The sequence below is a fragment of the Serpula lacrymans genome (assembly GCF_000218685.1).
Source record: "Serpula lacrymans var. lacrymans S7.9 unplaced genomic scaffold SERLAscaffold_6, whole genome shotgun sequence".
Taxonomy (NCBI): Eukaryota; Fungi; Basidiomycota; class Agaricomycetes; order Boletales; family Serpulaceae; genus Serpula; species Serpula lacrymans.
Window position 1 is genome coordinate 1,930,471 of NW_006763295.1, and position 17,711 is coordinate 1,948,181.

General features: G+C 48.4%; 11 protein-coding genes across 11 annotated transcripts; 6 read left to right on the forward strand and 5 right to left on the reverse strand.

Moving 5' to 3' along the window:
* Window positions 1-167: 167 nt before the first annotated feature.
* Window positions 168-2,545, reverse strand: SERLADRAFT_361250 (uncharacterized protein; the record flags this gene model as incomplete). The annotated part of the gene is made up of 11 exons (XM_007317799.1): window positions 168-282; window positions 352-412; window positions 472-650; window positions 711-921; window positions 973-1,189; window positions 1,245-1,261; window positions 1,326-1,335; window positions 1,386-1,605; window positions 1,665-1,745; window positions 1,802-2,308; window positions 2,365-2,545. 10 exons carry the CDS (start codon window positions 2,074-2,076, stop codon window positions 168-170), a joined length of 1,386 nt encoding a protein of 461 aa, XP_007317861.1.
* Window positions 2,546-3,098: 553 nt separating this feature from the next.
* Window positions 3,099-3,540, forward strand: SERLADRAFT_388146 (uncharacterized protein; the record flags this gene model as incomplete). Its single annotated transcript, XM_007317800.1, has 1 exon — window positions 3,099-3,540. One exon carries the CDS (start codon window positions 3,134-3,136, stop codon window positions 3,410-3,412), a length of 279 nt encoding a protein of 92 aa, XP_007317862.1.
* Window positions 3,541-3,697: 157 nt separating this feature from the next.
* On the reverse strand, window positions 3,698-5,620 carry SERLADRAFT_466313 (uncharacterized protein; the record flags this gene model as incomplete). Its single annotated transcript, XM_007317801.1, has 10 exons — window positions 3,698-3,967; window positions 4,039-4,200; window positions 4,255-4,354; window positions 4,412-4,490; window positions 4,558-4,673; window positions 4,727-4,957; window positions 5,019-5,082; window positions 5,134-5,300; window positions 5,357-5,382; window positions 5,450-5,620. 10 exons carry the CDS (start codon window positions 5,533-5,535, stop codon window positions 3,961-3,963), a joined length of 1,038 nt encoding a protein of 345 aa, XP_007317863.1.
* Window positions 5,621-6,061: 441 nt separating this feature from the next.
* On the forward strand, window positions 6,062-6,379 carry SERLADRAFT_388149 (uncharacterized protein; the record flags this gene model as incomplete). The annotated part of the gene is made up of 1 exon (XM_007317802.1): window positions 6,062-6,379. One exon carries the CDS (start codon window positions 6,068-6,070, stop codon window positions 6,257-6,259), a length of 192 nt encoding a protein of 63 aa, XP_007317864.1.
* A 527-nt stretch (window positions 6,380-6,906) lies between these two features.
* On the forward strand, window positions 6,907-7,826 carry SERLADRAFT_466318 (uncharacterized protein; the record flags this gene model as incomplete). The annotated part of the gene is made up of 3 exons (XM_007317803.1): window positions 6,907-7,121; window positions 7,189-7,446; window positions 7,509-7,826. 3 exons carry the CDS (start codon window positions 7,022-7,024, stop codon window positions 7,619-7,621), a joined length of 471 nt encoding a protein of 156 aa, XP_007317865.1.
* SERLADRAFT_466320 (uncharacterized protein) lies at window positions 7,796-8,579 on the reverse strand (the record flags this gene model as incomplete). Its single annotated transcript, XM_007317804.1, has 3 exons — window positions 7,796-8,161; window positions 8,217-8,387; window positions 8,415-8,579. 3 exons carry the CDS (start codon window positions 8,574-8,576, stop codon window positions 8,003-8,005), a joined length of 492 nt encoding a protein of 163 aa, XP_007317866.1.
* Window positions 8,580-8,715: 136 nt separating this feature from the next.
* SERLADRAFT_466321 (uncharacterized protein) lies at window positions 8,716-9,102 on the forward strand (the record flags this gene model as incomplete). The annotated part of the gene is given in 2 exon segments (XM_007317805.1): window positions 8,716-8,807; window positions 8,827-9,102. Coding segments are annotated over 2 exon segments (342 nt in total), but the record flags the coding sequence as incomplete, so codon positions are not given.
* A 1,192-nt stretch (window positions 9,103-10,294) lies between these two features.
* Window positions 10,295-10,868, reverse strand: SERLADRAFT_466322 (uncharacterized protein; the record flags this gene model as incomplete). Its single annotated transcript, XM_007317806.1, has 2 exons — window positions 10,295-10,490; window positions 10,547-10,868. Coding segments are annotated over 2 exons (429 nt in total), but the record flags the coding sequence as incomplete, so codon positions are not given.
* A 3,951-nt stretch (window positions 10,869-14,819) lies between these two features.
* On the forward strand, window positions 14,820-15,290 carry SERLADRAFT_466323 (uncharacterized protein; the record flags this gene model as incomplete). The annotated part of the gene is made up of 2 exons (XM_007317807.1): window positions 14,820-14,873; window positions 14,944-15,290. Coding segments are annotated over 2 exons (399 nt in total), but the record flags the coding sequence as incomplete, so codon positions are not given.
* Window positions 15,291-16,626, reverse strand: SERLADRAFT_466327 (uncharacterized protein; the record flags this gene model as incomplete). The annotated part of the gene is made up of 2 exons (XM_007317808.1): window positions 15,291-16,153; window positions 16,294-16,626. 2 exons carry the CDS (start codon window positions 16,344-16,346, stop codon window positions 15,913-15,915), a joined length of 294 nt encoding a protein of 97 aa, XP_007317870.1.
* A 406-nt stretch (window positions 16,627-17,032) lies between these two features.
* On the forward strand, window positions 17,033-17,647 carry SERLADRAFT_408018 (uncharacterized protein; the record flags this gene model as incomplete). Its single annotated transcript, XM_007317809.1, has 4 exons — window positions 17,033-17,089; window positions 17,164-17,320; window positions 17,397-17,455; window positions 17,528-17,647. The coding sequence occupies 4 exons, from the start codon at window positions 17,033-17,035 to the stop codon at window positions 17,645-17,647; spliced, it is 393 nt and encodes a 130-aa protein (XP_007317871.1).
* Between the last annotated feature and the right edge of the window lie 64 nt (window positions 17,648-17,711).

A 17,711-nucleotide genomic window follows, 5' to 3' on the forward strand; every position in this document is an offset into this window, starting at 1 on the left:
GACACATTATCTAATGAGAAGCTCAGAGGAAACAAACCGTGAAATCGTAAAATGGCAAAAATATATCAAGCTGTGAAGATACCAAGGCACTCATTCCTTTTCTCACTGGATTATCACAAAAAGCATGAACATCGACATAGACATTTTGATAGGAGACTAGGTGCTTACTATATCTGATCATCTTCTTCCGAGCTATCTCTGATACGCATGCAAACCATGGGCAGAGCGATCACGAGGCCTGCGGCGGTAAGAGCCCACGTAGACGCAAATATGTTCATGAATCTATAGTGTGAACAAGCATCTCAGTGAGTGAGGTGACAGAACGAGATGGTTTCTAATTTTGATGCATACGGCAGCTTCATCGCATCTGCTCGCCAAACAACAGCAGCTCCAGCAGATAGGATTGATTTATCTGAAAATAAAACACCATAGCACCCATGAACAAGGCCCACGACTATTGTGAAAACGTACAAAAACCACTGAAGACTGCGAGTTTAGCAGGATCGTTCGACATTGCTCCCATGAGCCAGTACGCCATCGTTTCCCACATGGCACCGAACAGACCGTAGAAAATTATGAGCCAGCAGTATGCAGCATAGCCTTTGTCACTGAAGTCCATAGTCGGTGTCGCCATTGCGCGAGTATAACCCCTAGATATTGATAAAATATTTGAGGAATAATAAAATAAAATGGGAGGATGATGCAAGAACTTTTGATAATAATACGCCCAACCATAAACACCAAACACCATAGCGAGGAGAATGGCCCAACCAGAGAAGGCGCGCACGCGACGGCGAAGTCGCGGTGTATCGAGCACCAGACCAATAGCAATCGAACCAAAGATCTGACACGACCAATAGACAAGGTTATTAAGTGAACGAGTGCGGATGTTGAACAGGGCAGCACTGTAGTCGTCAAATTCTGTTCAGGATAAGTTAAGGTCCAACATGTAGATACTCTTGATATGCTTACGCCAGGTGTAGAAGTAATTGCTGGCAAAGAACATAGGAAATAGGAGGACGATAAATGGGTCCGTTTTAAGCGTGACATAGAGACTATAGAATTCATGCTTCCACGTCGGATGTTGGACTCTAGCAACCTTAGTGCCATCGGTGCGAATCATTTTGTTGGGATCGGCCATGAAGAAAGGTATGCATACTCCGATAAGGGTAAGTACGAGGAAACCAATCTATGGGGGAACTCAGTAGATGAAACATACCGGTAACGAGGTCAAGTCAACTTACATACGTTCCACTCCCAACTATCACAGAAACGGTGAGGACGTAAGTTTTCCGATAGCAGACGATAGAAAGGTGATTTCTTACCATCTCCACCCTGTCAAAGCGTGAGTGAAAGAAGAGAAACCACCTTTGATAATAACATGCCTCAGAATGGGAATTAATTCCGAACGATATTGAAGCACCGACAACAGCTCCCAAGTTGTAAGTAGCCCAGAAGATAGCGATAAATCTTCCCTTTTGAACTTCAGTCGGATAAGCCAACACGAGAGAACCTTGGGCTGCCCATAGAAGGGATGCGCATATACCGAGAATAACACTAGCCGTGGTAACAAAGTCACCTGCGTCTGGATAGATGTAAACGGTGCTGATAGCAAAGACATGCGATCGTTATTTGTTTGTCATGATAGAAGTCTGAAGACTCACAGGGAAGATGCTGTGTACAAAGAGTAACCACACGCCCCTATAACAAGAGTGAGACGAGGGCCCAGCTTGTTATTCACCGAACTACAATCGTTTTTCACTGACACGGATCAAATCGTGCAGCATGGAAGTATACGCACCCCGTAAAGAAAGAGAAAAATGCAAAGGTCGAATACATGGCACAGATTGAATTTGCAGCGGTTTTTGTATTGTATTGACCGCCTCCACCGAGTCCAACGAGAGCGCTGAACATGCCTGGACACAAGAAACATACGAATCCGAGCATAACGACCTGTGTATACGGGTTGTAATAAAAGCCCTTCAGACCGGTAGGGCGTTCAAAGACTTCAACCTGCTGGGAAGAGGGCTCCTCACTAGAGCCACAGGCCTTTTCGCCTGGAACGATGTCCGTCATCGTGCTGGGAAAAAAGAGGGTATAGGGAGTAACGTTTAAATGCTGCCAGTTATATATTGTCGAATACAGGTTGTTGCGAGCATTGGCGCATTTAAGGCAGCCCTTAGTCCAAGTCCAAGTCCTATAGGCTTCATGAGATTGAGAATCCGTCGTGTTACAGTAATGGAAGGACAAGAGTTTTCCATTTCAGCTCTGAAGTATGGTCAGAGCTGTATACATGTAGTAGAAATGCCTATATTAGACAAGTTTGTCAACAAGACGCTAGTAAACCAATAAACCAACACTCACCTCGTAGATGAACACACTAAATGGGGAGTGTATTACGAGTCAACGCGACTTCCCAGATCCTCGAGCTTTTATACTCCTACTGTTTCCTCGTTAGATGAAGCTTACGACTGAATCTATAACTGAAATGGATAAGTGATTATCTCCTTCAAGTCCAAGCTCTGCTGTAATGTGAAGAATCTGGGTACTGCAACCGGCTGGGTCTCCGAGTCGGATCATGCCAGTAAAGAATTTTGGAAAGCGCGTAACGTTATGGACTAGTCTGGTAATCTCAAAGTCGCGTCTGTTGTCTGATCCTTTGTATCACTACCATGTTTACTATCGATCGCAGCTCCTCTACGACCCTGGGATCCGCTCAGCGTACGTTCACTGCATCTCAGTCAGTATTAATGGGCACCGGCTGAACAAGAACACGGCCATTTTTAGGATTGGATCAATTCTCGCAGACCAGTTTTCCCAAACTATCTTTCCAACCTGATGCACACCGCCGGCCCTTTCTAAAACCATTAACGCGGGAGGAGGTACTAGGAAACCTAGACTATGTTGAGAGCATGGTTGGTACTAGCCTATTTCAAGCATGCCCTCCTGACGATCATGCCTGTGTGATCAGATAACCGCAGCGCTCGAATCCGCCGATGAAGTCTATGCACAGGGCATGCTCAAGTCCTGTTTGAACCGCGCTGAAAGTATCAAAACAAATCTGACGCTGGAGATCGATTCTACTCGAGCTCAATTAGAGTCGCAAAAATCAACAGCCGTGTTCATTCAGGGCATGTTGGACGATGGAAGTGAAGGGAAAGATAGCCAGGTCACACCTGCCAATGTAGAGGAATCAAATTATCTATCGCAGGGCTTCGATGCCGCGGCGCGGGCACAGATGAGACAGCATGATGCTGATACTGAGATACGAAAAATCGAGGCAAAGAACGCGTCAGCAGCTGTTCAAGCGTATCAGGATCGTCTGCAAGTCCTGGAAAGTTTACTGCGCGAAGTCGATGGAAGAATCCAGAAGTGTTCTGCGGTGGCAGCTTCGCGACAGGCTCACCCTTGAGCCTTACTATGATGTCTCCGAGGGGTTCGCTGCCCATGGTATCTATAAGATGATCACACTGCATTTACGGTTGTATGAAAATGGCTTAATGTATAACAGCTCACCACCAAGAACAATGATAAAATCTATTCCATTTTTGAAATTCGCCAACGAATTCGATCACAGCAGGAGAAAGAGTGCTGATGCACGAAGTCGAAGCGTCTCTTCGACTCAGGTTCTTTGTAATTAATCATCTTCAAGTGACGCACACGCAAAATGGTCTTTCATCCTTCATTCCTATCCTCGTTGCACAGACATGTATGAGTGCATTCCTGCAAGACACAAAAAACATTTCAGCTAATCAAAGCATAACAATATGGCGGTATCAAGGCTACAGCTCTATGGCTACGATCTCTGCATGTAGGGAAACACGATTTTAATACCTGCAGGCGTGGTTATTTTTAACAGTGTGATGTGCACGAAGGGGATATTGAGATGCGGATATCGATCGAGTAAATACGGATATGAGGCATGACGTGGCGATGCAAATACCGTGGAGATAACAGTAATCAAGACCTGACAATCGGTCAGCGACATTCAGACAACAGATAAAAGAACGGAGCGCAGCGTAGAAAATAATGACGCACATTTTATAGTGTACAGTTTTTTCATTGGCGTTAGATGTTTGGTACGATATCGTGATATCAAGGTCACGGTTGTTCCGCGCATTTGGCGAACAGGTCAGGGTTCCAGTGATCTCCTCACCTTCGCTGATCGTGACGGTTGATGGGGTATAGAACACAGTTTGTCTATGAAATTGAAAGAATCAGGAGAGAACCAGATATCAGAGTAAGACAACCTACTTCCAATGCGTGTACTGTGCATGGGGCCCGGTGGAGAATTGGACCTTTTTGTGCGTGCATTCGAATGAGATGTCGAACCAAGCAAGGAAGGCGTGGATGTCTGGATCGAATGACATTGAACAAACACCCCATGATAAATAAAGCAGAAAGAACGCACAATCATTACGGGTTGCTGTCAGACTGAAAGGCGCACTGAATGCCAAATCTTCTTTTTTGGCGGTCAGCAGATCTATTTTCTGGTTGAATGCAAGTCAAGGGAGAGTTAGACGAGGGCGTCCTAGCAATATAAATGTATATCCTCACCTTGATCATACAAGGGTTAGTGTTAACTGATTTTAGCTCTACGGTGTCTACCAATGGTTCGCGTAACGCGATGTCCTTGATGCACGAGTAATCGAAGCCGTACACGTTGTCCCAGACTTATGCATCGTAAGCATGGTAATTAATACGAGACACATGGAACACCACTCACAGTTGATCTTTTCATCCTTGTAATCCTGATCCTCGATCGCAGCCAAGTATAGGCTGGCATTGTCAGGGAAGATGAGACCTCCTGGTTTGAGGTACTTGTCACGTGCAAGGAGGACGGTGTCGAGCATAGACTCATACAGAAGGAAGTAGCCCATCCACTCGGAGATGATGATATCGAATTCTTTTAATGGAAGTTCTGCTTCTTCAAGTTTGCCTTTCACCAAGGTAATGGCTTATCCGATCGATGAAGATAAGGCGGAGACATAAGAAGGGAATGCTGAATGGCAACGTACTATCTTTGAAACCATTTGCTTCGATGATGTTCTGAGCTTGGTCAATGATGTTGGACATGTCGATCTTTAGAGAAGTTAGTATTGCCGGAAAGGCCATGTAAAATGATTAACTCACTCCAACAACATGGCTGGCGCCAGCTTTTGCAGCAAACATGCTGAGGATACCTGTACCACATCCAACGTCCAACACGGTCTTTCCTTTGAAGAGATGACCGTTATTCACGATTGCTGCGCGATACGACCCAGTTCGAACAGAATCTTTTAACATCTCTTCATGGATACCTAGATACAACGAGCGGATTAGTTTCTGAGACTATAGATAGCATATATGCACACACCAAAGTGCGCGTAGGAGTCGGCATAGCTGAAGAATAAAAAAGAAAGAGTGATATTAGGGCGGTTAACACAGAAAAGCTACGGGTGGTGCGAACTAGTCTCTGGAGGTCATGTTTTCCACCGATGGGTCATCGATGGTGACAAGACTGGTTGACGATGGGCCTGCGGTAACCTCTTTCATAGTGACTGGTTGTATGCGAAAGAGACTAAAAGATAGATAAGCCAAAAAAAATATCTCCCTGGAACCTTTACGCGCACGGACGTCCCAAAAGGCAATCGAAAAAAAGCACGATCGGTGGACACAACAGGTGCAAACAGCGTCGCGTCGGTTCCCCTCCGACAGTACCAATTGAATAGAATGACATTGTTTGGGCTATGGATGCTTCTAACTGTCGTAATCTGCAGCTGCGGACACATATAAGACACATCCCCATTATACGACACCCACTCAAAGATGCCTCAGACTCCACACGAAAGCCCTCCTACTTACTATGAGTACTATGAGACTGACGCTCCAGGGTACAGCACCATCAGTACGTTCCCTATCTAAGTTGTCTTGCTTTTATGTCTTTTCACTCACGCTCGAACCGTATAATGTTGGTACCCCGCCACAGTCCATCCAGCCGCAGCGGGGCCAACTGTTGAATTGGCCTCAGGGAATCGATCATTTAACGCGGCGTCATGTGTTCGTTAATGGGCGCACTGCTCCCGCCATGCCTCAGACTACCGTCTACCACTACATAGACAACAGAGGCGAACAAGTTGCCTCTCTCCTTCCCTCGGACCATCCAGAGATGATCTGTTTACTGGGCGGCCACGTACCGGAGGCAAGGTACGGAATGCTGGGTGAGCGGACAGCTTTTCTGCTACCTCCTGAATGGCGCACTCATATAATCACGACATGATAGGAATAATGGCAGCTGTTCTGTGGTTCCCGCTCGGCATTTGTTTCTGCATGCTCGATCAAAGAGTGAAGTGCAGGCGCTGCGGATATATGATTGATGATGGCACGTGTGGTTGAGTGTGCTTTTTGGCGTCTTTGCTTTCCTTATCTCTGCGTTGTATCGATCGTGTCCTCACATCTGGCATCTGGGAGGTCCAACACGGTCTTTCCTTTGAACACATGACCGTTATTCGCGATTGCTGTGCGATACGATCCAGTCTGGACAGAATTTTTCAACATCTCTTCATGGATACCTAGACACGACGTGCGGATCAGTTTCAGGAGAGTAAAGATAGCGTATATGCACACACCAAAGTGCGCGTAGGAGTCGGTATAGTTGAAGAGGAGAGAACAAAGAGGATATTAGGGCGATTCGCACAGAAAAGGGGTGATGCGAACCAGTCTCTGGAGGTCGTGTTTTCCACCTGTGACTGGTTGTATGCGTGGAAAGAGACTGAAAGACATAAGCCCAAAAGAAATAATCACAGTCCCTGGAACCCTTTACGCGCATGGACGTCCCAAAAGGCAATCGAGCAGTGATCGGTGGACACAACACGTGCAAACAGCGTCGGGTCGGTTCTCCTCGGACAGTGCCGATTGAATGACATTGCCTTCGGGCTATGACTCTGCTGAGCGCAGCACCTTTGCTTATAACTGTCGTGGAGGCATAGGTAACCCGCAGCTGCGGACACATATAAGACATATCCCCCACACGAGTCCTTGAATGATTGTATTACACGACGCCCACTCAAAGATGCCTCAGACCCCACAGGAAAGCCCTCCTGCTTACGATGAGGCTGTCGCTGGAGGGAGCAGCACCACCAGTACGTTCCTTATCTAACTTATATTGCATTTATGTCTTTTCACTCACGCTCAAACCGTATAATGTAGGCACCCCGTTACAGCCCATCCAGCCTAGCCCACAGAAGGGCCAACCATTGAATGGGCCTCAGGGAGTCAAACCTCCATCGCGGCGTAGTGCGTTCGTTAATGGGCGCACTGCCCCCGCCATGCCCCAGACTACCGTCTTCCACTACACGAACCCTAACACAGGCGAACAAGTTGCCTCTCTCCTTCCCCCAGGCCATCCAGAGATGGTCTGTTTGCAGCAGGGCGGCCACATATCGGAGACAAAGTACGGAATACTGGGTGAGTGGACAGCTTTTCTGCTACCTCGTGAATGGCGCACTCATATAATCACGATATGATAGGAATACTGGCAGCCATAGTGTGGTTTCCGCTCGGCATTGGTCTTTGCTTGCTCGATCGAAGAGTGAAGTGCAAGCGTTGCGGATATGTGATCGATGATGGGATGTGTGGCTGAGTGTACTTTTTGGCGTCTTTTTCCTTATCTCTGCTTGTATCGATTGGATGTATTCTTACGAGCCTCACATCTGGCATCTGGGACGATTGGCAATCACTGTATAGTATTAATGTTCGAGTACAGTGCAATTCATATATCTTGGACTAGAAATTTCTACCCCCTTATCCCATCGAGATAAAGGCACAAAGGTCATCTATTAAAATACATCGTAAGACATGATTGCGAAAACCTAGTGAACAAAATCGTGTATGTGTTTTGTGGTCTATGAAAAACGATGCATATTGTTAACAACGAAAACAGCATAGCAAATGGATAGCAAAATGTCGGCGAATTGGTGCTCACAGAGCCTTACTGAGAGCAGTTTTTTTTCACATTCCTTCTTTAGGCCTGCTCCGCTTCAGCCCTCTTGCGCTTTCTAGGTCTTTCTCCCGTGCCGTCCTCGCTGGAACAATCCGACATTTCGTCCTGCTTGCCTACAGCTGCCCCTGCTTGCGCCAAAGGGTCAGCGCTCGACAAGTGCGCATCGGCTTGATCTTTTATCTGTCAATGTTTTTGTTAGTAATGCCAAGCATCGCATTCTATCAGTTTGAATTACCTCGTCCCGACTTCCTCCGACCCTCAGGCCATCAGTGGACCCCTGAGTCTGATCGACAGTGCCAGTCTGTTCGCCAGCGTCATTTTTGTCGATGGCCGTGTTCTGCTTTGCTGCTCTGCCTTTATCCATCGCTTGTGCTTCTGTCAGGAGGTGATTCTCGTTTTCGTTCCTCGTTCTCGTTTCAGTACCTTCTTTTCCTGCTGTCCCCTTCACGGTATCTGTACTCTCGGCACTCGCCACGCTGCCCGCCTCTACCTTTTCACTCCAGTTGCTCTCGTCGTCGAAATCTTCATCATCACTGTTCTCCAACATCGCCTTTAGGTTCTCCACATCAAATTCCTTGAGGCCACCGCTCAACATTGCGATCGACTTGTCCAGCTCCGAGAGTGTGCCAGAAGATGCAGCCGATATGGATCGTTCCATCTCAGCCATGAAATCGTCGTCGTCGGGATCAACTGCAGCTCGCTTCTTAGCTCCCTTGTGGCCGCTGTCATGTTTCGTCGCATCCTGACTCCCCGTAGCAGTATGTCCCTGGCCCATCCCCTTCGTGGTGTCGGTGACGGACGGCCTCTTGCCATTCTTACCCGGTCCAGACGAATTCCCAAGACCCATCATACCTGGCGATCCCAGGCCCGACATGCCGTCAAGTCCCATCGAACCGTACATCCCCAACTTGGCGGCATCTACACCCAGCGTTCTCTCCATTTCTCCCAAGAGAGCAGAAGTGGACGACCTTGTACCCAAACCTGACGCTCCTCCTAGACCAGCCATGCCAGGCATTCCAATACCCAAACCAGAAACGTCTCCCAACCCCAGGCTTTTAGCTTCCATAGCCAGCGACCTCTCCATCTCTTTTAGGAGAGCCGAGGTGGACGACTTCGTACCCAGACCAGGCGCTTCTCCTAGACCAGGCATGCTAGGCATTCCCATACCCAAACCAGATACGTCTCCCAAGCCCAGGCTTTTAGCTTCAATAGCCAGTGACTTCTCCATTTCCTTCAGGAGAGCAGAAGTGGACGACTTCTTGCGCAAACCCGACGCTCCTCCTAGACCAGCCATGCCAGGCATTCCCATACCCAAACCAGATGCACCTCTCAAGCCCGGCATTCCCATTCCCATACCGGACAGGGCCGTAATCTCAGTCAGGATAGAGTCTAACTCAGAACGAGTGGGCATACCCTTCGATGCCGTCGGGCTCAGTTCCATTTTCTTGAGCATATCATTATCCGCGGCTAGCCTACGAAGGTTATCTTTCGTTTTCCCTGGGGCGTGCTTCGAAGAGACACCTGAGTCATTGCCAGTCGTCGGCTTCGGTCCATGAACGCGAGTTATACCTGCATCTTTGGCAATAGCGGACGTAGGGTGATCGCGGTCGCGATTTGCATCGGTTGCTGGGTCCTCGAGGCCCTGATCCTCGCCCATCGCCAATACTTTGTCTACGTCTGTCATCAGAGCGTCGGGATTTTCTTCTGAGGTGTCACTGCTGACAGCACTGTCGTTCGCAGTTGAAGTAGCTGGATTGGTGGCATCTAATGTTGTATGCATTATGAATGAAAGGTCAGCTTCCTTAATCTCAACGTAGCTATAAAAGGAACGCACCAGACTGAACGCCGGCTTGGTACCTGGTACGTTTTTGAATCATCGCCAATAAGCTATCTATGTCCATATCAATCGGAAGCGTTACGACGTCGTCCAAACTGGATCTTCTCTTTCCTTGTCCACACAATTCTCTTTCGCGACGGTGACGGGGGCAATCGCACTGTAGATCATCAGCCTTGGCTTTTCCTTTACCCTTGTCTTTCTTGCTCGGTTCATCTTCTATATCATTAACGGCTACTTTCCCTTTTCCTTTGCCATTCAATGTGTCTGTATTGACAAATCCGCCGTCTGCGTTGCATATCTGCCCACATGGAGTTTTTCTTCGCCCCACTTTTGCAGCTCCTCGATAGGGATCTCTTCGTACACTTCCAGGTCAGAGCCATCGTCAGAGCCAGAATATTCTTCATAATCGTCCTCACTCGCGATACCTTGATCTTGAATCCCCAATGTTGCCTGCAGTCTTTTGAGGTACTCTCTCATCTTCCGAGCTTCTTCTTCGGCCCGGATAGCCCTTACTTGCGATTCCACTGCAAGAGATTCCATGAAATCCCTTGCTAGTTGGCGTTCTTCTAGCGTCCGAGTCGGATCCATCACAGTTTGCATAACGGCATCCATCTTTTCCTTATTCTCGTCTATTTCAGCCAAACGACTGTCGTCTTTGGTTAGCATTAGGGCCTATATGAAGACCATTGATCAGCCTTGTCGTTGATTTAGAAAAGGAGGATGCTTACCATCTCTGACTGAGGGTCCACATCGTCGTCGAACAGATTTACGAGTCCTCGTGGGATACGCCTGTCGAGACTAGTATCGGAACAACCGTAATGGTCAGCATGACTTGGATCGGTGACAGGGGCGTCGAGTGGTATGCGACTGGGCCCTGCCTTTGGAGACCATTGAGGAGAGGCAGGGGCAGCGGGCAAAGACCCAAAGTTGTGACGGTGAGATCTAGACTTAACAGTAGACATGATTTTTGGAGGGGACAGTGTATGTCATGACAGATACAATGTAGTATATATACCTCATCGTAGGCCGACGGCGAACTAACACCCAAAATTCTAGCGATACTGAGAGTGCTCGGTGGTTACCTAAATTACCACAGATAGAAGCGCCAATTAGGTCCACACGTGTCATTTACAGAAGTGAGAAGACCATAATAGTCAATTTTGATATCGTCCTAGTGGACTCGGTGGTGTCAAAACCACCACGAGCAAGGTTTCAACTTCATCTCGCTCCATTACCCAGCCACCGAGCTGCGAGAACCGCTGAAATTTTACTGGATAAGACTCTGAAGTACGTACCCAGGGACATATGTGTGGGAATGCAGCTGCGAAAGAAGCCCAGTGTTTCCTTCGCGGGGACTTGATGCAGTGTGTCCGAGTTGACTCGAGCCATTTATCAGCTAAAATGAACCCTCGGTTTCATGTTTTCGTGGTCATGAGGAGCACATGAGGCCGTCGCCGGAGTTATAGCGAGTCTGGAGCATGGCCACGAGTCTGACACTCACATAAGTTGGTAAATTGGGCCGAAAGAATGCGTCCCAGTGAGGTTTTAACAGAGAGCATACGCATGGGGCCAGGAGGTGCGACCAGATAACTCACCATTTTGGGAACCTATCGAGTTACAACGCACCATGTTGGAAAGGTAGTATCTTGTACAATGCTCGTCGGGATCATGATCCTGCTTTGAATCTTTTGGACTATCCTTGTGACTGTCTACTAGTAGTAGTATACGATCATGGCATTACGGGTTACCGTGACGGTGAAGTGTCAGTGTGACTAACTTTGGATGATCTACCTTCAAAGCGTCCAACTTTTGAAAGACTGCAGGTGGCAACGTCACAATTAGTCATAATTAGTCACACCTTGTAAAAAGCGTCACAAAAGACTGACATTCGCAATGATAACTTAAATATGTCCCTGGGTACGTACTTCAGAGCCTTATCCAGTAAAATTTCAGCGGTTCTCGCAGCTTGGTGGCTGGGTAATGGAGCGAGATGAAGTTGAGGGGCTCGTACGGGATTAGTTTTTTTTTCTTTTTCTTTCTTTTTTTGAGATTTTCCTCCCAGGCCAAAGCCCTGCCACTCTAGTGGAGGCGCAATTGTAGAGTTCCGCAACCTATCAATAAGATAGTACTAGGACACCATGTCATCAGCTATCAGCTATACCGCCTATATAAACCCAGACACCAATCCTGCAACTTGTACAGAAGGAGATAATACTTGTGATTCGGAGGGGCAGGATGGTTTGAATACTGTAGCTAATCACCAGCCAACAGCAGAGGTACTTGGCCTGTTCACAGATGTCAAAACTAGCTTCTATTGTCATTGAATCAATCATACATGCTACTTGGGCTAAGAGCTGTCCACTCCCAGATATTTGTCATATTGCATCATGAATGTAATAGTGGCATAACAATAAGCACGAGCCGGTCACATGGATAAGCTGCCTTGTCAGGCACCAGCTGCAGTAGGGGGAGTAAGTGAGGTAGTGCTGATGGGCGGCACAATGGTAGATGTGGTGGAGCGGTTTTCCACCGAAGCCGTTTGAGAAGAGGCAATAACTGGGGAGGCAAGTGGAGCCGGGCCAATGTTGAGTTTCAAGTTGAAGTCCTTGAAGATGGGGATGATTTCCCCCAACTGGTCATTCAACCCACTGAGAGCATTAGCAACAGCGTTGCGTGGGCCTTGTTAGAGCCTCTGCTTCCGTTGTCTGCACTCTTGGTGTGAGATATGATGGTAGCGCCATCCTCAGTGTTATCATCTGAGAGTGTGGCATTCCATGCCTACTAATAGTTGTTATAGATGAGATGGTGGGAGCACAGATAGACGTTAGAGACTCAACACCACCAAGCCAGCTTTTTTATGTGTTACAGAGGCACTGGTGTTAGGCTGATTGGAGGGAATGTTGACAGAAACTGGCAGTTTGGGGGCTTTGGGGCTTTAGGATGCTTCAGGACTTTGGGGACATGGAATACATTGGAACCCTTGGCTGGGACTCTACCCAACAAGGCATGCATGGCAGAAAAATGGGTCCAGCCCTTCTTCCGAAAGCTATTTGCTACCGGATTTTTCTGTGTAGTGATTAGCTATCAGTCATAAAGCCAAAATGTATCATCATACCATAATGAGTTCCTTCCAGACTGTTTCTACTTTGTCAAGTATATTAAGACCTAGCTCATCATCCCAAGGAATGCCTGACAGGTTGGTGATAGGCTTCACTAAGTTGTATTTTGTACAAAGCTGTGAACTTGAGGTTCAGTGATTGATAGATTAGATAATGTACCCTGCCCCACTTTGAATTGCAGGAAGTGGCACTCTTGGCTGGTCCCTTGGTAAGAAGAGGAACTAAATGTAACACAACCTTAGGCCAGAACCCAGGCTTGAAATGAAATTCAAATCATCCCCACCCTCTGCACTGTTGGTGGTGATGAACTAGATAAGAGCTGACATCTCTGCTTCGGTCCAAATGGCGTTGTTGCTACTACTACCTTGGGCACCTGTGCCATTGCCTTCTTCAATGTCCATTGCAACCGGTAGATACGTCCTGAGCAGGCTGGAGGTCTTGATCCACCCTGGTAGAATATTGCAGTCATTTTGGTGAAGGGACTGGGACTAGGGTTGGGCTGGAGGCCCTGCATTTTTGTGCTCTAGACATGGGGTTGATGGAAAGATGGTACCTACCCACTCATAGGCTCATGGGATGGATGCCTATCTGTCTCTCCGACAGCATTCTGGCAGATTGTGGTGGGGGAAAAAAAGAAAGGAATTTCAGGAAAAACAGAATTCCCGTACGAGCCCTAAGTTAGTACCAACACATTTTGATTTCTCCCATTCACTCTTGCTCCAAAATTCATTCTGGTGCTTCGGCAGAAGAACCTGTGCCTGCCGGCGTCCAAGGTGATCAGATGCCGAGTTCGGCAGTGCAGTATTTGCGTGTGTTTGTGTGTAGCTGTGAGTGCTACGTGTCAATTGCTGAATTTGCTTCTTCTTCACTGACCTCCACGTCGTCCTGCGTCGATGCGCAGTCTACCCTGGCTTAAAGTTCTAACTTATACCACATAACCCGACGTGTCTAAACGACAACAATCCCAATAGCTTTTGCCAATGTCACAGCCAACGGTATCTTACGTCGACCCCTCCTCTCTCTCCCTCCCCTCTTCTTCTCTCAAGCGATCCGCCCCATCCCCATCCCCATCCCCTGCCCCCTCCTCCCATTCTGACTCTCCTTCTCCTTCCGCCAATACAGAGCCCCCACGCAAGCGTCCCCGTGCAGGTGTATCACCCGAAGAGCGCAAAGAAGCTCGTGCTCACCGTAACCGCATCGCAGCACAAAACTCGCGCGACCGTCGTAAAGCCCAGTTCTCCTTCCTCGAGCAGAGAGTTGCAGAGCTTGAGGAGGAGAACAGGAGGCTACGCGCCGAGTCGAATTCAGTCGCTACCGCCCCTACGCCTCACCTGCCCCTTTCTACTGCACGCGCTAACGCTGACGACAGCGATGAGAAGAAGAGAAAGGATAACGACGTGCGCGAGCAGGAAAACGAGGAGTTGAGAGAAAGGATCAAAACCCTCGAAAAGGGATATGAAGCTGTCTTGCGTGCTCTGGCCACACAAGGCACACATCAATCTAGTTCTACCGCTCCCAACAACAGTAACACTGCACCGTCTCAATCTACCTTAGTACCATCTTCCTCCTCCACTCCACCAGCTAGCACAACCACATCGACTAGCATCACCTCTCTTCCCCTTTCTCCACCGCTCACTCACGCTTCTCCAGCGCTCTCTTCCCCCGCTCTCTTTGATTCCGAATTCGACTTCCCCATCGACACACTCCCTCTTGACGCTCCCCTTCTTGACCTCGATCTTAACATTTCATCGCTCCCTACCACGTCTCTTCCTAGCCAATCTCCCACTCGCCACCTAGCACGGGTGGCGACCACTGGTGCACAACCTTGTGCGCTGGTGTCCCTGCAGCGGGTGGGTTTGCGGTTGTCGGAGGCATCGGTAATACGAGCGAGGGTGAACAGGAACGAGGCCAAGGCGTTGAGTACGAGCGCTACCAGGTGTGTAGATTTTCTTATTTTCTGTTATTTGAGGTTCTTTTGTTGACGGTACTCCTCTATTGATTTATAGGTTAGCGAAGGGTATAACTACCACCAACATGGACAAACGGCAGATAATGGGACTCAGCATCAACAAGACGATGCCCTCGTTGCTCGTCTCCTCGCTGAGATCCTCGCGCCGAGCCCCGTGCTCACACCAAACGCGCTCCCGCAAGTCGAGGACGAGGGCACAGCATTGGTCAGTGGCACAGCACCAGCAGCAAAGTCAACAACAACTAGCTCTTGCACTCTCGCTCGCCCTTCGAATGAAGTTGCGCGGGCAGAGGCGCCTGTGAGCGGCGTCTCGGCTGCATCATCGGTGTTTGATGGTCCGGGTGTGGATGGTGTGGGCGCGCGTCCATTGACAGAGCTGGGTTCAGGATCGAGACTAGAATCAACATCAGGAACAGGAATGAGAAGGGCGAGTGCAACTGTGAACATCAATGACCCATCGTGGGCCGAGGAAATGCGGATGGATATGGAAGCGATAGAGATGCAGAGGATGCTGGGGATGTTGCCCACGGCGGAAGACGGTGAACGGGGATTTGATCTAGACCTGGACTTCCCTTCAGCGCTGGACTTAGGGCTTGAGATGGGCGTGCAGTTTGATGCAGATGTGCAGATGGACGGTGTTGGGGTCTTTTGAGCGGTGGTCTCGACTGTACGTCTTGAGAACAATCCCCCCTCTGTCACACTACCGAGTGATTTCGATTGGGGAAAGAGGCCGTCGACGGCTGACTCACTGCAAGATCTCGTATATTATTGTATGCCGCCCCCCGCGATTAGAGCCTAGCCTCCAGCCCCCGACACCGTCAGAGCTTCTTCAATACTCGAAAAATCGCATGGAACCCGCTTTGGACGAAGTAGGATTCACATCTTTGGCAAAGCCCTACGACCGCATCTCCATTGTTCGTTCATACACGATCGAAGCAAAGCTTCCTCAGGGTGCAACATAGCAGCACAATACCCTTGGAGGTTACCGTGCACATATCTCAAAATCTCATATGTCCCATATGCATCTATTGCCTCCTCTATTCCTCTCATAACAGAATATGGCATTGACTCGGACGTTCACCTTAGCATAACTAGTCATCTTATTTATCTCATCTTCCTGATTCGGTCTCTGTTTCCTTACATCTATGTCTCTAGCTTTGTAACTTAAACGTTCCTCTCCGCCCTCGTCTCGCGATTGGTTTCGGTTTTTTCCTACATTCCCTCGTTCTTTTCTTTTTTTTTTTTGGCTTGGTTGGTCCAAGTAGTAGTGTCTTCAATCGTTCGCATTTTTCTTTTTTGGCCTCTATGTTATTTGTACCACACATTATTTTGACCGTCACCCACCCATCCCTCTCCTTCTCTCATTCTCGCCCACTATCCCTTCTACCGTGCCTCCAGCCCCTTCTCCGCACTCTCTCCTCCCGATGCAGTCTCCCGCATCGCCTTCAGCACCACGCCTGATTCTCCCCGCCAGGGTCTGACGAATCAGGATCAGTGGACTGTGGGTGTCTGTGGTGAGCGCTTGGGTGGTTGTTGAGTTGTGTGAGGGGTGTTTGTGGGGTGAGTATGTTGGGACGGGACGTGAGACGTGGTGATCGTGGGGGATAGTGACTTAGACCGCGAGGTTAGACGGGATGGAGACGGTGGGCCACCTAGCTACAATTACTAGTAGTCATACGAGAGCAGTGTAGAATGAATCGAGAATGCTTTTGACCACCTTGCAGAACTACCGCGTGAATCGAGTTTTCGATGAGATTCGTTCATGAGAACGATGACAAAATATAGTGATAAGAAGTCGATAAGTACTAATGCTACTGAGCCGAGCACAAAAATCTGATAAAAGAAAGAGGAAAAAGTGTCTCTCTGGCGGGGAGTCGAACCCCGCTCTCCCGCGAGCCGATCAATGACTCTTAGCTGATGCACCAGTCAAGATTCACTGATAGTTGTGACAGGCGGGTGTACTATCCGATATACTACCAGAGACATGTTCATGCTCGCGACAGTAGATACTATAATAGCTTGTACTCACTGGGTCTGCTCAGTGTCGAAGTCAATAGTCATCACCTGGTTGATCACATCCACACCGTGATCCCGTTACGCCTATAGTCCAGTGTTCTCGATCTCCAATGTCATTTTATCACCCTACCAAGACCTTCGATTTGACTGGGAAAGTGCTAGTTGTGGTGCGTTTTCGTTGGCAACATTATCAAATGCTATGATCGTTCATTATGATGCTGAAAACCGATCCCAAGGGTAGCCCATAGTTTCTGTCGCCAACGTTTCACAGCTCGCCGTTGATCTCCTGGTCGCATCTCTTTCCCTTGAACGAATCGGGCTCTTTGATACGAAGTATCTCATACCAGCCGTTGGCGCACGCGAAGATGGGCAAGCGGGAATCACAACGTCTCTCGAACGTATGTTTCTTCATCTATTCGATATCATCAGCAAACGCGTTGACGCTGTCCCTTTCTTCTCCTTCTCGCTGCATAGTGTACGGAAAGAATGGGATGGATATTATTGTGGCGCAACAGAGGTCACCCCCCTTGAAAGTAGGTGTTCATAATATCAAGCAGAAAGAGCTATTTCTCGTCGAAGGACTTCATTCTGATTAGAGGTGATAGTCTTATAAGCAGGACTTTGTCGATGCGCTGCTGGGGTTTGTACAAGAATCGGGCGTGGCTGCCGCGTTGTTCCTGGGCGGCGTAGACATGTCTAACAGGACAGACGCACAAATGCTGTGAGTCCTTATAAACTGCCTTTTTCCCCCACCATTGCTAGTTTGCTTATCCCCATCTTCGGCAGTGC